At 30.1% G+C, this 16,343-nt stretch overlaps 1 protein-coding gene across 1 annotated transcript; it reads right to left on the bottom strand.

The window, feature by feature from the left end:
* Positions 1 to 5,517: 5,517 nt before the first annotated feature.
* On the bottom strand, positions 5,518 to 9,728 carry LOC110636351 (linoleate 13S-lipoxygenase 3-1, chloroplastic). Its single transcript, XM_058130278.1, has 10 exons — positions 9,263 to 9,728; positions 8,868 to 9,133; positions 8,521 to 8,758; positions 8,091 to 8,420; positions 7,717 to 7,802; positions 7,467 to 7,574; positions 7,378 to 7,386; positions 6,862 to 7,154; positions 6,524 to 6,790; positions 5,518 to 6,409 (listed from the first exon to the last, which is right to left on the bottom strand). The coding sequence occupies exons 1-10, from the start codon at positions 9,630 to 9,632 to the stop codon at positions 5,662 to 5,664; spliced, it is 2,715 nt and encodes a 904-aa protein (XP_057986261.1). The 5' UTR covers positions 9,633 to 9,728; the 3' UTR covers positions 5,518 to 5,661.
* Positions 9,729 to 16,343: the final 6,615 nt, after the last annotated feature.

Here is a 16,343-nt window from a genome sequence, read left to right as displayed (position 1 = left end):
AAAAATTTAATTCAATAACTTAAGAATAAATAAAAAAATATATATAAATTTAATTTTAAATTAATACTCTATAATTAGTATATTTAAAAAATATTTTATTAATATTTTTAATAATAATATTAAATAAATCATTTTATCTTTTAATGTTATAAAAATTTTGTAAAAAAAAAATTGAGAAATTAAAAAATATATATATAATTTTTATATATAATATATATATTTTTTTAATTTAAGTTATTATATGTCACTTAGCACCGTAAAGTGCATGCACGCTAATTGCTAGTCCGATTACTAAATTATACACAAATTGCTACTCCGAACTAAGGGCTGAAATCTGAACTCAAGATTTGAGGAAAGCTGTCTGACTGAATGAGCTCTTAACTAAAGGACTTTGTTGGAGGAATTAAAAAAACCTCAACTCGATCAAAGAACCTTTTATCAGTATGCTTTTAATATTAAGGTTATTTTTGTCGATCAATAAAAAAATAATGGACTTGACTAGGTATACAAAAATCTGAGTATAAAAATATATAAATTGGGGTAATTCAGTAAATTCGTAATATTTTTTTGATGTGCAATGTCTATTTAGCCCTTTGTAATTTGAATTTTAAAATTTACAATTTCTCTCTCTTCTATTATTAGTCATCCAATCAAATACTACCAACTCTCTAACCAATTATGTTTCACCAATTATTCAACTAATAAGAGACTATCCCACAATTTATCTAACCTATCAGAATCTACTATTTTTTTAACATATCAAAATCCATCATTCTTTTAACCTATTAGAGTTCACCATTACTCTAATCAATAATAGCATATCTTAACCTCTAATTTCATAACTTATTCTTAAGCAAACGACTTCATGTCCATCTAAAGTGTTTTCTTCATGTATCCATTTTCAATTTTTTCCCAAACTAAATTTATATTTTCTATCTCATATATCCTTCAAGTTCTATAACAATGGGAGACGATCCGATTTTCGGAAGAGGAAAGAAAAAAGGAAAATATTATGTTATCTCTAAAATCAAACCGAATAATCCGAAAAATTCAAAATAAAAATTGAATCGAATCAAATTTCTATAAAAATTAAACTAAATTTATGCATTAAATCGATCTGGCTGATTGTTTCAGTCTAAACTGAATAATGCTCACTTTTATCTAATTGATTAATTATGATGTCTTTAATCATAATTACTTGATTTATGATTTATTTCACTAATAGTTACTTGATTAATTCATTTAATTGTTAATAATTACTTGATTAATTGATCTAATTAATTATAATCTATTTTATCATAGTTACTTGATTTATGATCTAATTAATTAAGTGGTTCGATTTTCACGAGAGGGAAGGAAAAAAAATATATTATGTTATCTCTAAGATCGAACTGTATAAACCAAAAAATTCAAAAATAAAAACTAAATCAAACTAAATTTCTACAAAACCAAACTGAATTTTCAAATTAATTATGTCTAATCAATCAATTATTTCAGTCTGAACCAAATAATGCTCACCACTATCTAATTGATCATGTTGTAATTGATCATGGCTGATATATGCACTAATTGGATATGATCTATTTGATTAATTTATAAAATACTTATTAGTACTTGATCTAATTGTTAATAGTTATTTGATTAATCAATTTAATTGACTATAATGTAGTTGATCATATTTACTTGATTTATGATTTAATTATTTGTGATATACTTGATTAATTGATAAAATATCTGATAATACTTAATTATAATATAATTGATTATAATTAATTGATTTAGATCTAATTGATTATGATCTACTTGATTAATTAATAAACACCTGATAGTACTTTATTATAATCTAATTGATTATAATTAATCGATTTAAAATTTAATTGATTATGGTGTAATTAATCATAATAACTTGATTTATGAACTAATAGATTAATAGTTACTTGATTAATTGATCTAATTATTAATAGTTACTTGGTTAATTGATCTAGGTGATTATGATATAATTTAGTATAATTACTTGATTTATAATCTAATTAATTAGGCGGTCCGATTTTCACAAGAGGGAGGAAAAAAGAAAAAAAATATTATGCTATCTTCAAAATCAAACTAAATAAAACAAAAAATTCAAAACTAAAAATTGAACCGAACTCAATTTCAACAAAAATAGAATCAAATTTTCAAATTAATTCGGTTCGATCAGCCATTTATTTCAATCTAAATCAAATAACGCTCATCCATATTAATTGCTTATAATGTAATTGATCATAGTTACTAAATTTATGATCTAATTAATTATGATCTATTTAATTAATTGATAAAATATTCATTAATGCTTGATTATGATCGAATTGTTAATAGTTATTTGATTAATCAATCTAATTGATTAGAGTTATTTGATTTATGATCTACTTGATTAATTAATAAAATACTCGATAATATTTAATTATAATGTAATTAATTATAATAAATTGATTTATGATCTAATTGATTAATTGATAAAATATTGATAGTACTCGATTATGGTCTGATTGATTATAGTTATTTGATTTATAATCTAATTAATTAGGCAATCTAATTTTCACAAGAGCAAAAAAAAGAAAAATATTATGTTGTTTTCAAAACCGAACCAAATATATCAAAAAATTCATAAATAAAAATTAAACCGAACCTGAATTTCTAAAAAAACTTAATCAATTTCTGAATTAATTTGGTTCAGTTGGTTATTTTGATTTGAACCGAATAATGCTCACACTTATCTAATTGATTATGACATAATTAATCATAATTACTTGATTTATAATCTAATTAATCATAATTACTTGATTTGTGATCTAATTGATTATGATCTACTTGATTAATTAATAAATATATTAAGTACATGATGATGATGTAATTGATTATAGCTATTTGATTTATAAGGTAATTGAATATGATATACTTTATTAATTGATAAATACTCAATAGTGCTTGATTATAATGTAATTAATAATGGTTACTTGATTTATGATGTAATTGATTATGATATACTTAATTAATTGATCAAATAACTGATAATACTTGATTATAATGTAATTGGTTATAATTGTTTGATTTATAATCTACTTGATTAATTGATAAAATATACGATTGTATTTGATTATGATCTAATTAATTATAGTACTTAATTTATGATATACTTGATTAATTAATAAAATATTCAATAATACTTGATTATGATCAATTGATTATAGTTACTTGTTTAACATGTAATTGATTAATTGATCTAATTGTTAATAGTTACTTGATTTATTTATTCATTTGATTATGTTATAATTAAGCATAGTTACTTGATTTATTATCTAATTATTAATAGTTAATAATTAATCTAATTGATCGTAACTACTTGATTTATGACCTAATAGATTCAACGGTTACTCGTCTGGTTTAGATGTGTCAGCTCTAGTTTATTAAATAAATGAATTAAAGCTTGAACTGAATCAGTTATTGGCCTAATTTTCATTTAAATCGATTCAACTGGTCTGATTCGGTTCAATTCTAACACACTATATAAATCAATTGTGATTGGTTGAATTTTTTGTGTAGTTAGACATAATTAATTAAATTTTTGATAGGCCATGATTGGTTAAGAGATTAATAGAAGTTATTGATTGGTTAAAAAATTAATGGGATATGATTGGCTAAGAGATTGATAAGAGCTAATTGGTAAAAGAAAATGAGAATTATGATTGGTTGAATTTTAAAGAAAAATAATTTTAGTAGAAATTAAATTAATTTAGAGTCTTAATGACTTAAGGATAGAGTTGACATTTCATTTTATTTGTACAATTTTTATAAGCATTTTTTTTACACCATATATTTTCCAAAAATAATATAGCAGTTTATGAATAACTTTATTTTTGGAGCTAATAAAAAAGTAGCTGTGTATTCAATTAATCATTGGCCACGTTTTTAAAGAGTTAACCAATGAGATTGATTCAACCGTTTAGATTCCTATTGACTAGTTGCATTAAACTATTAGATCAAATACCCTTAAATTTTTTTTTTTACAAAAATAGCCCTCTTTCATTTTACGTCTCTTCACAACTGCGCTCCTTGAATTGGGATGTCTCTCCACAACTTGGCTCCATGAATTGGGAACACCAGGCCTTGAAATCACAATTTTTATGGGAATACTAATGGTAGTTTTCGTGCATCGAGACTAAATACTCTCATCGGGCCATCTTAAGAGAGCACTCCCCACATTGAAATGGTGCATATGGAATAAATAATTCCCTAGTGCCCATAGAAAAGTCCAACCCTAATTGATAATTAATCATTTATATTAATTAAAGTGTTTCTTAATGTTCTAAATGTATTAATTTTATTTATGATCATTTTATAAAATATAGTTGTTTATAATTTAAATTTCTTTTAAAAAATTAAGTTATTTTTTTATATAAAAAAATTAAGTTCAAATATTAAATGATAATTTTCTTTTTTAAGAATTTTCATTTAGATTATAACAACCTATATTTAAACCATTATCTATATATATATATATATATATAATAATGTTAAACATAAAGTGATACGTGACACATATTTGCTTTTATTGTTATAGTGTAAAATACAAATAAAAAGTTAACTCAATTGTACCATAGTTCTCTCAAAGGCTGATTATAGCAATGCCCTTCACACAACGGTATGGGATTTGCTGTGCATATATATATATATATATATATATATATATATATATATATATATATATAGTTCTCTCTAAGGCTGATTATAGCAATGACCTTTACATGATGGTTATATATATATACCTGATTTAAAATTTGTTTTTAAAATTTCAACATACGTTATTCAAATTTTTTACGATAATTTTTTAATCTCACACCTTGATTAAGAGAATTATATGATCTATATAGTGTATATACACTTTTACTTATATTTATATGAAATTTATTCTCTTTATATTATGGAGGATCTACATTTTAATAAGTGAAGGAGTATTCACTCAGTGTACACGACAATCTACACTGATTACACATTGCACTCTCTTCTTTCGCATTTATATAATTGCAACAATGGATTGAATAATGATGTGAGAATTTTTCACGCTCACTTAGTATTTAAGAAACACGTTATCACTATTTTTTTTTAATTTTTTTCAAACTTAATATGTATATATTAATATTTTAATGAGTTGTCATTCCAACTAAATTCCTAGTTGAAATAGTCGGTTTACAGTATGATTTCTTTAGGCTGAGGGTTAATTAGGACTTTATATAGAGAAACTATACGAGGAAGTGGTTATTTTATCCACACATTCTACATGAATGACTAGCCAATAAAAAATTGATATATAAATAATTATAGTTATTAATTTTTTAAAAGGTACTATTTCATAGTTATAATTTTATAAATTCTATCTATATATATATATGTTTTTTCTTTTTTTTATTTAATGGAGACTGAATAATGATTAATGTGTTAAGTAAATTAGATATTCGAACTCAAGATGTCTCCAGCACTTTATAGAAAACCAATGAAGCTATTTCTGAGTTGTACTTATACATATATATGTTTTTTTTTTTTAATTGACTTATCACCACATATGTATATATCCTACTGGAATCACTGATATATCTTATAATTTCTCCTCTAGATAAGTTCTATTGTTCATATTGATATACTGTTGGGTACCCCTCTGCCCGTAACGCCAGGACCTGAGCTTGGCAGGAGCAATTCATAAGGTGCAATTCCAGGCCCACAACGGTTGCTAAGTTTCGGATCAGCGTTTCTCCTTTCAATCTCTTTTTCAATCTTCTTTATCTCCATTGAGAATTTGTAGAATGCTTCAATGATCTCAGTGTCACCTCCCCATGTTGAAAGGTCTTTCCTACCACCAATATATTGCTCATCCGTTGCATGCATGGAAAGTATATCAAGCACAGACATGAAATATGTCGTTTCAGGAAGACTTGGCAATGAAGATAAGAAATAACCTTGTGGGTCTGCAAGAAAATTTGCATTTCCTTGATTAGGCACCAGCCTTCGCATATAGGGTGGCCTAACTGGGATGTACCCACCATAATGATATTGCCCAAAATTTAATGCTGCGTGCTGTGCTGTTACAATCCATAGAATGGTAGTAAGGAAGGAGGTGAGGTCCTCTGGAGTTGAGAGTTTGGGCCACCAATCGGCATGAGAAACATCAGCATGACCCACGTTGATGAACTCATTATAGCAGGCTTGAAGCTCAGTATCATATTGGACTAAACTTGCCTCTGGATAATAATAGTTCACATAGGTTCTAACCAATGTCTCAAGGGCCGACCATATAAGAAGTCCATCGTTGGCATATGGATAATCTTCGATAAGTAATCTCAACCCATGTTTCTGGGTTGGGTCAGGCTCTGCCAGTCCTCTAAAAGGAAATGCAACAGAAGCAGCTTTAACTTTCAGCAAGTCATAAAAGGCCAAGATTCTTCAGTTTTGTAGCTTTTATAGCCCAGCTTATATAGAATATTGAAAATTTTACCTTCTAATAAGGTCAGCAGGAAGGCCCTCCAAGTCGAATCTCCACCAATCTCTATAGGCAGATTGAGTAATCTCCATGCAGTATTTTTCTGGAGTGAAGTAGGACTCGATGATTCCTTTTGCATTGACCAGAATTGCACGAGCCTGTGCATTTATAGCCAATGTATCTCGCATGTGAGGCTTAAGAAGCTTGTAAACAGGGTGCATCACACTTAATTGCCGGTGTGCAGCTATTATAAATGGTTCCATGCATGCATGAACTCGCAACCTGCAGTTTAATTATCATAAATTAATTGATAATTACAACATTTCTGTTTAAAGGAATTGGGTTTTGCATACCAGTGATGAATTAGTTGATGGGCACCAGCATCATTGGAGCAAACATGGGCTTTGGCTAGTTGCCAGAGCCAATAAGTGGTATCATCCACAGGAGGGGTAACAACCTGCCTAGATGGTGAATTCATATCCATAGGTGGAAGGCTGAGTTCAATGGCAATGGGTTTCAATGTTCCTAATGGAGTCAAGAAAAATATTGTACGGGTTGCATGAGCTTTCCTTTCACCAAGAGCATTTATGCGATTCAGAAATGGAAGGTAGATATCATGGTAGTCCAGAATGAACAACTTTTTCTTCTAATGCCTGATAAGTATGGAATTTAACAATGTAAAGTTTGGGAAAATGGTGTGCTTGTACAAGAAAAACATGAGATTAAGCAAAACAACACAGAATGGCACTGACAGCAAGCAAAAATCACTATTGCAGACTATATTTAAGGCAACGGCTATTTTGCAACGGTTATCAAACAACTACTTTATGTTATAACAACGGAGGAAAATGCAATGGTTCTCAAATCACTGCCATTAACTTATGATTACAGTTGCATTATGTAGTAGTGAATAAAAGGTAACTCTCTCAAGTAACAAGTCCATCAAGCAACATCATACCTGCTGTACGGTCATTCCATTAAGATAGCCTGAGATATGCTCTTCTTTGAGCGAAGATTCTTGTGGACCATAGATGGAGGGATTCAGTTTGCTTACAGGAGGAAAAATCTAGACAGAGAAGCTCATTATTGCTGGCATTTTATGTGTTATTGTATGGAAATGTGAAGTAACATGGCGAAAAATGAAAACTTATGCTTTTATTTATTTTTTTATTAAGCTTTCCTTCATTTGAAGAATTCAATGAGCTAACCTTAAGCCTTTCGATGCTTAAAGGGTTTAAACCTCTAAGTGTTAAACGACCAAACTCATCATCTCGCAAGCAGCAAGACGCTCCCCCTGAAACTGAAAACAAGTATAAAAGAATCATATGTAGTTAGTCCCGTGGAATTAATTTTTCCAACAAATTATGAAGAAAATTCTTCAAAGAGAAGATTTTGGATTCTGATTGAATGCTCACATAGTCTCATTTATTAAAAAAGAAAATCTTAAATTAGTTTTTTTTTTTTTTTTTTTTTTACAGCAAATGAATTTTATTAATACATTTAAGAAAAAATTAGCATATTCGATCATCAAATCTTCCTAGTTCATCTGCTTACAAAAAGCTTAAATTAATTAGTTACTTACGAGATATGCCATTTGGAGGGTCAAATTTGTATATTTCTTTTATGGACTGCGGGATCTTGGTGAGCATAGATGGCAGTGGAAGCCTGCTCCAATTCTCAATTGGTAACTGTACTCCCAAGGGAGTCCTCCTTTTATACAGAGAATTAATTTCAGAAAAATCCTTGATAGAATCACTGTTCATGGAGGCATTTCTTAGTGTAGGAATTAAATTTTTGAGCAATCCTTTCAACTTTCCTGCAGCCACAGCTTTAGTTTTAGAATCGTCAAGCGCTTCGTCTCGTGGCACATACATTGGCGTTTGTTCATTCACTGGGGATTCTGTGCTCACATCTGCAACATTCGTTAATGCAATTTTTTATCAGTTTATTATTAATTAACTCAACCTTTATTCACTACTCAAATGATAATAAAATTATCTATCAAGACTAGCCTGTGTTGTTTGGGTGACGTCCAGTACGACACCGTCTTGGATATGGGCAATTCTCACCTCCTAAAGTTGGTCTTGAATATTCCATTCCTCTGTCAGGATTTCCTAAATCATTGTATACATCATAATCATATATTCTATCTGATAATTTTCTGACTCCCTTTCCATAACCTCTTAACTGCTCAAGTTCACTTTCTCTAAACTCTTTTAGCCCTAATGGTGTTTGACAGGGTAAATATGCCTGCCAAATCCAAGAATTTAAAAGAAAATTGTAAGTAAATTTTTGAAGAACTTTGTATGATTAATTAATTTAGCCTAGTTTGAGGGAAAGAATTAATTAAGAATTTTACCTTGTTAAAGAAAAAGATCCTTTTCTCAGGATGAATCTTGTCTGGTTGAACCCAAGAATTGCAAGCAAAGTGGACAACTCCTTCAATGTTGACGCTTTCAAGATAGAACTCCTTGTGATATTTATTAATCACTGTGATAGCTCCTGGAATCCCAAAATTTGAATCTACCTGAAATTCTACTTTGTAAGTGACTTGTTTGGCCTCAGTTTTATTGCTTATGGACCATTCTAATGTAGCTTCGCTGCTTAGGTTTGCCTGCATTATCGCTTAATAAGACAAACAAAATCATCAAATGAATGGAAATGAAAGGGCAATTGTAACTAGCGAAAAAAAAAAAAAAAAGAAGAAGAAGAAGAAGAGTTCTTTGAAGCAAGATGAAAATAAACGTTTAATACTTGGATCAATGTGGGTGCTAACGACCTGGAAGACAACACCTCCCTGGCTAGGGTAAGTGTTATCTAAGAAATGAAGCATTTTCTCCCAGTATTCCATCTCGCAATTCCTCAGAGTCACCTCTGCTGTGATCTTGAGCTTCACAGGCTTTTCTGCTACTGCTTCCACAATGGGATTATAAAAAATAAGAGCAGCCACAGTAGTAGTTCTCGGCTTTTTCATCATTTTCTGATGATTTCTCTTATTATTACCCAAGGACGGAAATAAAAAGGCGGTGAAAGCAGAAACTTTGTTTTGTTGAATAAAGGAGGGGAAAGAACGATGTTTGTCCATCACCATGAATGAACCCACACCTTCCATAGTTATTGCCATTTTTACAAACACAATAATATTACAAAGTTTATATATATGCCCTCAGCTTTCATATATAAAAGCAATATGCAGTAATGGAGTTTGGAGGATTGAAGGTTGCTGATGGTTTATTTATAGGGAAGATAATATTTCAGCTGCTGATAAATATCAGTGTATACATCAAAAGATTATGAATTTCTTGTTTTATTTAAAAGGATTTTTCTTTTCATTATTTTTTCTTGCACGTGACATTCATTATTCATCACAAATTTACAATTATGTTTGTCGTGTCTCATATGGTTACAATGTCATTAATTTATGTAGCCTTGAATCTAAAGCTATACTATTGTTTCATTAGAGGCCATGTGGGTTGGTATTAAGTTAGTTTCATTTCCTGTCAATTAAAATCTCATTTATGTTGATGTGGATTTTAACCTTTTAGGGTTAGGTCTCAATAATTAATGTAGACTGAGACATATTGCAATTTAAAATAGAAAATTTTTATCAAATTTAATTTATTATAAATTTAAGACATATTATATAATTAGACGAATATTCGTTAAATTTATGATATATCAGATTTTGCAATTGCAACCTTAGATATCGAAAGAATTTCAAAGCTCTAGTAAGATTTTTCATTTTATAATCTCTAATTTATTTTTCTAATATTAATAAACCAAATCTTCTGGTTGACATGAAAACCAAATTTAATTACAATCTTCCATACAACATGAATTGTATAACAAATTAACAATAAAACGTAATTCCATTTTTCTATTTTAGTAATTTACTAACGAATTTTTTTTTTAATTTATGAAATAAAATAATAAAATTTTTAAATTAATAACTAATTTGTAATTGATCAGTAATGGATTGATAATTTGTCAATGAATTTCCAAATTTATTGGTAATTTATCAAAGGATTTAAAAATTCGTTAGTAATTTTGAGAGTTAAAACAAAAGTTGAGTGATTAAAATACAAACACATTTCAAATTTATTGATAATTTACTAACAGATTTATGATTCATTGGTAATTTACAAAATATAAAAAAATTTGAGTGTTTAAATTATTAACAAATTTTGAAATCATAATTATTGAGAGAAAAAAAAAACTCGCTTTTTTTAAAAAAAATTAGCAATGAATTTGTAATTAGTTACTAAATTGCACATATATATCTCCAAACACTGCAATTCATTTTCTCATTTCATTTATTCAATTATTTTCTCTTTTCTTTTTTTATTTCAATTTTTCTCCTTCTTTCTCTCATTTTCTTATTTTTTTTTCTCTCATTTTCTTTTCTCTTCTCTCATCATTTTCTTATATTTTCTCTCATTTTCTTTCCTTTTCTCACAATTTCTTTTCTCTTCTTTCATCATTTCTTTTCTTTTTTCTCATTTTCTCTCATTTTCTTTTAATTTTTTTTCATCATTTCTTCTCTTTTTTATCATTTTCTTCTCATTGTCTCTCATTTCTTTATCTTTTCCCTAATTTTCTTTTCTTCTTTATCATTTTCTTTTTTTTTTTCATCTACCTTTTAATTTGTACCTTATATTTTCCATTTTCAATAATATAATTTTCTCTCATTTATTTACTCATTTTTTTATTAAAATATTCTATATATATACATATAAAAGTTTAAATTGACCTCTCATAAATTTAATTATTGAATCTTCTTTTGATAAATATAAAAATAAATTGTTTATTTATATGACTTGCTTGAGTTTAGTACGTAGGTCTTCTTTTTACATGAAAATATTGATTAAATTAACTTAATTTTATCCTACTAAATTTTTAGATGTTAAAGTCTTAATACTTGAAAATGAATTTAAAATTTTTTATTTTTTGTCACGACCCAACCTATGGGCCAGACCGGCACTAGGACCTGGGCCAGCCTAAAGCCCCCGAGACCCGTAGTAAGCCTAACTGTTCACTAACCCAACTCTAAGGCCCATTTGGGCCCAATTTCAAGAAATCAACCGGACAGAGTCCGGCCATAAAATGGACCTACCAACGGGGAGTTTTTGATTCACCCGACCTGTAAACACAGTAAATACTCAATTGGGGAGCTTAGCTCACCCTCCACATACTCATATCATCATAAAAACATATGGGAGCTCAGCTCCCTCATCCAGTCCATCAAACATGCATATCATTATATGTTTACAGGTCCAACATGATAATAATATTACAAACCAAAATCAAATAAATACTTATAACACATGCGGAAATTCTACGAGTAAATAAAATTACACAAATATTGATAAACAACCTGCGAAGGAGAAAAGCAGGTTAACCACAATAAAATCCTACTGTAGCCTAAAAAAATATTGAACAGGAGTGAGCGTTCGACTCAGAGAGTAAAATATCAATTTTAACCATAATCTCTATAACTATCTAAAACTAATGCACCCTGTAGAGTGAAATGCAACACCAGCAATAATTTCGCATCATAACATCAAAAAGGTAATTTGGAGCACTCACACACCCATTAATATCAATCATAATATATGGGAGCTGATCCCCTATACAGCTCTCTTAATCTAACCTGGTGCCAGCGAAGAACTTAAGCCGGACTTTCGCTTAATAACCAAATCGGGGTCCCAGCGAAGAACTCAAGCCGTGTCTACCCCGAAGGACCGGGTCCCAGCGAAGATCTCAAGCCGTGTCTACCCGTCCTATCCATAGTCCACACCACATCACACGCACGCCAACGCACGCACACTGCTCCAAATTACCACAAAGACATCCATAGCACTTTAACAGTTATGAATGCAACATAAATCGTGCCTAGAGTTTAACTACATAAATATATGCATATAAGTGATGCATGGGCATGCTTGAACATATAATAATAGTGAAATTACAATTAAAATTAATATTTTACTCACAGACTTGACAACGGTCACTGTGGCGGCTGGGCGGAGGAAGAAGGCTGTCCCGGCTCACCTGACAATTACATTATAATTATTTAATACAAATGACTCAATACAAATCAAGAAAAGACCAAATATGTCCTAATAAGTCGTACCGAAAATCTAGCAGAGTCTCCCCTATAGCTTGGACCTACCCAACCTGCAAAAGGGCTCAAAACACACTTCTATATTCACAACCCATATATCCATAATTCAATCTCATCACACAGCCCCTCCTGGGCCCATCAAATCAATCATCCACCACAATATGTAAAATTTCAATTTAGTCCTTATAATTGATCATTTTTTCAAAAACTACCCAAACAAGCTCTAAAAATTCTAAAACTTTGCCCCGCGGTCCTTAGTAATATTACTAGGCTATTGCAAAAAGAATCATAATTTTCTGAGCTACCACGAATATTTTACGGATTTTTAATCCTATTTAAGCACTAGAAAATTACGAAAAAGCAAGGTTCGGGTTTACCTTTGCCGATTCCGACTCCGAGGACGCACTCGGGACATCTGACAATGGGGGGGTAGCCAAAACCTCGGTCCAATTCGGAGACTTTTCTGGTAACGGGTCTGTCGTGCCGAAAATTCACAGACCCGGTCAACTGTCGAATTTCCGCGAATTGAGGATACCGACACGAAGCCCACAGCACGGGGGTTAGTACATAAATTTTTCAGAATTTTCTAAGCTCATTTAATGCTCGGAAAGACACTGCGAAATTTCGTGGGGCCCACTGAAAAATAGTGTCAGAAAAATTCAAAATTTATGTCGCTGCGAAGCTCTCGATGAGTGGAGCGCTCTGATACTCTCGGTTTTATCTTGGGATTAACGGTTTGTGAGAAATCTAGCCCGAAAGTCAAAATGTGCTAAAACTTCCCGGGCAAAAATTGGACAAACCGCTCGATGGATTTCGGTGTTCTTGGTGTCTATGGAAAGCTCTCGACGAGTAGATAAGTTTTGATACAAGACCCGGTCCGATTGGTGGCCGGATCGGCCGGATTTTGGCCAGGAAGACGAACGGTCGCGCGCTGTCGTTCCGCCCCGTTTCGGCGTTCGAGGCGGCGGTGGGGCCGGGACGGTGGGGTGGCGCGGCGAGCTAAGGTGGCAAGGGAGGAGGCGTCGCGGCAAGGGGAGGAGGGAGGAGAGAGAAAAAGAGAGAAAATGGGAGAGGGGTCGGACGCGCGCGGGGAGGAGGAAGAAAAAGAAGAAGACCAGTCCGATTCGACCGGTCCGATCCGGTCTGGTTCGATTCGGCGGTTCGATTCGGAATACAAAATTTTAAATTTTTACTCTGCCTCGGGACCGAAAACGAGGTCCAAAAATTCCGAAAAAATTTCAAAAAACTCAGAAAAATCCGTAGACTCCAAATATATTTTTAATTTTTCCACGTGGTCTTTAAATAAATTTTTAAAAATCATCAAAGTTTATATTTTTGGAAAATCGAACCCGATTTTTAAAATCCGAAAAATCTCAAATAATTTCTTAAAATTTAAATAAAATTAAAATATCAATAATACTCATAAAATAATAAAATTTAAAATTTTGGGGTGTTACATTTTTTATATAAATATTTTTCATGTATTAACTTTTTTTTTTTTCTAGTTCACTGCTAAAAGCAATTAAATATTTTTTATTAATTAAAATAATACCTTTTCAGAAAATGTATACATGTTAATATTTTTTAATTTTCTCAACTTCAACTCCAAACAGAGCCTAGTTAATTCAATGCTCCTGTACGTGATAGGTAATTATCAGCTAGAACTTCAGTTTGAGAAATTTATTCATATCATGCAAACACCGATGGCAGTGATATTAGGAACCAGGGTGCTGCTGGTTGTATTATTGGCAACTCTGATGGGCAGTGGATTCCGAATTTCCTATGTAAGATTGGTCCATGTAATGCCTTCACAGGTGAACTGATACTATCCAAGTAAAATCAAGTCAAATAGTCAGTATTTAAAGACAAAAAATTTAAAATGACAATAAAAGTGTCAACGCTCGATAAGAAAGTCAAACCGAGCGAGAAACTGCTCAAACCAAGCAAAAGCGAGCTGAGCAAAAGGATAATTTGGTTTTGAACTAGACTAGACATCCACAAGCCAAAAACAAAAGTATTATTGCTCGTTCAACAAACTAAGCAAAAGCTATACTGAACAATAATAGTATCAATGAAAAATCATGTTGGATTATCAAGAGAAAATCTCATAATATCAATATAATTTCTGAAATGAAAATAACTTCTATTTTCAATCAAGTCTATAAATATGAATAATATTCATTAATAAGGTACAATGACTTTCTCTCTCACCCAAATTGCTATTATCTTACTGTTTTAATCTATTCTCTCAATGAAAGCTTTAACTTGAGTATCGGAGTGGTTGACCTAAAGGACCATCGACCTTACATTTTTCTTGATTTTACAGGCTTACATGACACGCGGACTAGTCTACTAAAACTCATGGCAGCATCAGCTGAACTTCGGGACATATTTCGCAGCATTCAACTTGCGAGAAACTTGAATATAAGGACTCTTACTTTGGAAGTTGATAATCTCTCCACAGTTCAAGCTATCCTTGGTTGCTCTGATAATGCTTCTTATCATAGTGTCCTCATCAGTTCTATTAGGTCTCTGCTTGCCGAGGTTTGGGTCGTCCATCTTTTTCACAAAACAGGGAGGTAAACTCCTGCGCGGACTGGTTAGCTCACAAGGCTCACTCCATTCCTTTGGAGGTCACTTGCTTATCTTCTCCCTTTGGGGTCTGTTTCCTTTGATCCAGGGTGATTTGGCTGGAGTGGTTACTCTTAGGAGAATAGTCCATTAAGCTTTGTTGTTTCCCTCTTTATTCCAAAAAAAAAAAAAAATCAATAATCCCATTAAAATTCTTTTAATAGTTCAAAAATTATTAAAGAAAGATCATCAAAATATGAATTTTTAATTTATTATATTGATTTAGATTTAACAAATTGTAGTTAGCTTTAATTAGGTATTTTGATTGTGAGATGTGACCTAATAAATAAAAGTTGTCTTTCTTATTTTTATTTTTTAGGCTAAATTACAATATAACTTTTGAGGTTTGGCGTAATCAATACTTTAATTAATTTCTGTAATTTTGAAATTAAATAAATTAATTTTTATTTTTATTCTATTAATAAAATAGTCTCTCATTAATTTACTGTTATTTTAAGTTTTAATTGGAATAATTAAATTGTAAATATTTCAACAAAATCAATAATTTAATTTCTATATTTTTAAAATCAAATAATGTAATCTTTCAATTTTTAAATTTTATATTTAAATGATTATATATATTAAATTTAAATTTAAAATGTAACATATATATACGTATATTATTTCAAAAATATAATAATTAAAAATAAATTTTTTATTAAAATGTATTATGTGCATCATATCTTAAATTAATAAAAATAATTAAGCTAAAATATATATAACAATATTTATAATTTATAAACCTATTAAATATGTGTAATGTGATAATTATGATGGTTAAAATAATTTTTTATTTTAACCATATTGCATAATATTATCCAAACATAATAAATTTCATAATATAAATAAAATGTTATGAAATTTTTTAATTGATTAATATAATATTCATCTGTAAAATTTAATTAACTTTTATTTTAGAGAATAATGTGATTATTTGAAAAATATTTAAAAGCTCAAAGAAGCCCTATGCCATTGTAATATCAGACACTTTGGAATTCAATGATGATGATTCTTAAGCTGATTCCATCTTCAGCAATAATGAATATTCAAGTATATTCTTTAACTGTGACGTAGAACGGC

Source organism: Hevea brasiliensis, chromosome 11, assembly GCF_030052815.1.
Source record: "Hevea brasiliensis isolate MT/VB/25A 57/8 chromosome 11, ASM3005281v1, whole genome shotgun sequence".
NCBI lineage: Eukaryota > Viridiplantae > Streptophyta > Magnoliopsida > Malpighiales > Euphorbiaceae > Hevea > Hevea brasiliensis.
The sequence above is the reverse complement of the archived record's forward strand: the minus strand, read 5'-3'. Positions and strand labels throughout refer to the sequence as shown.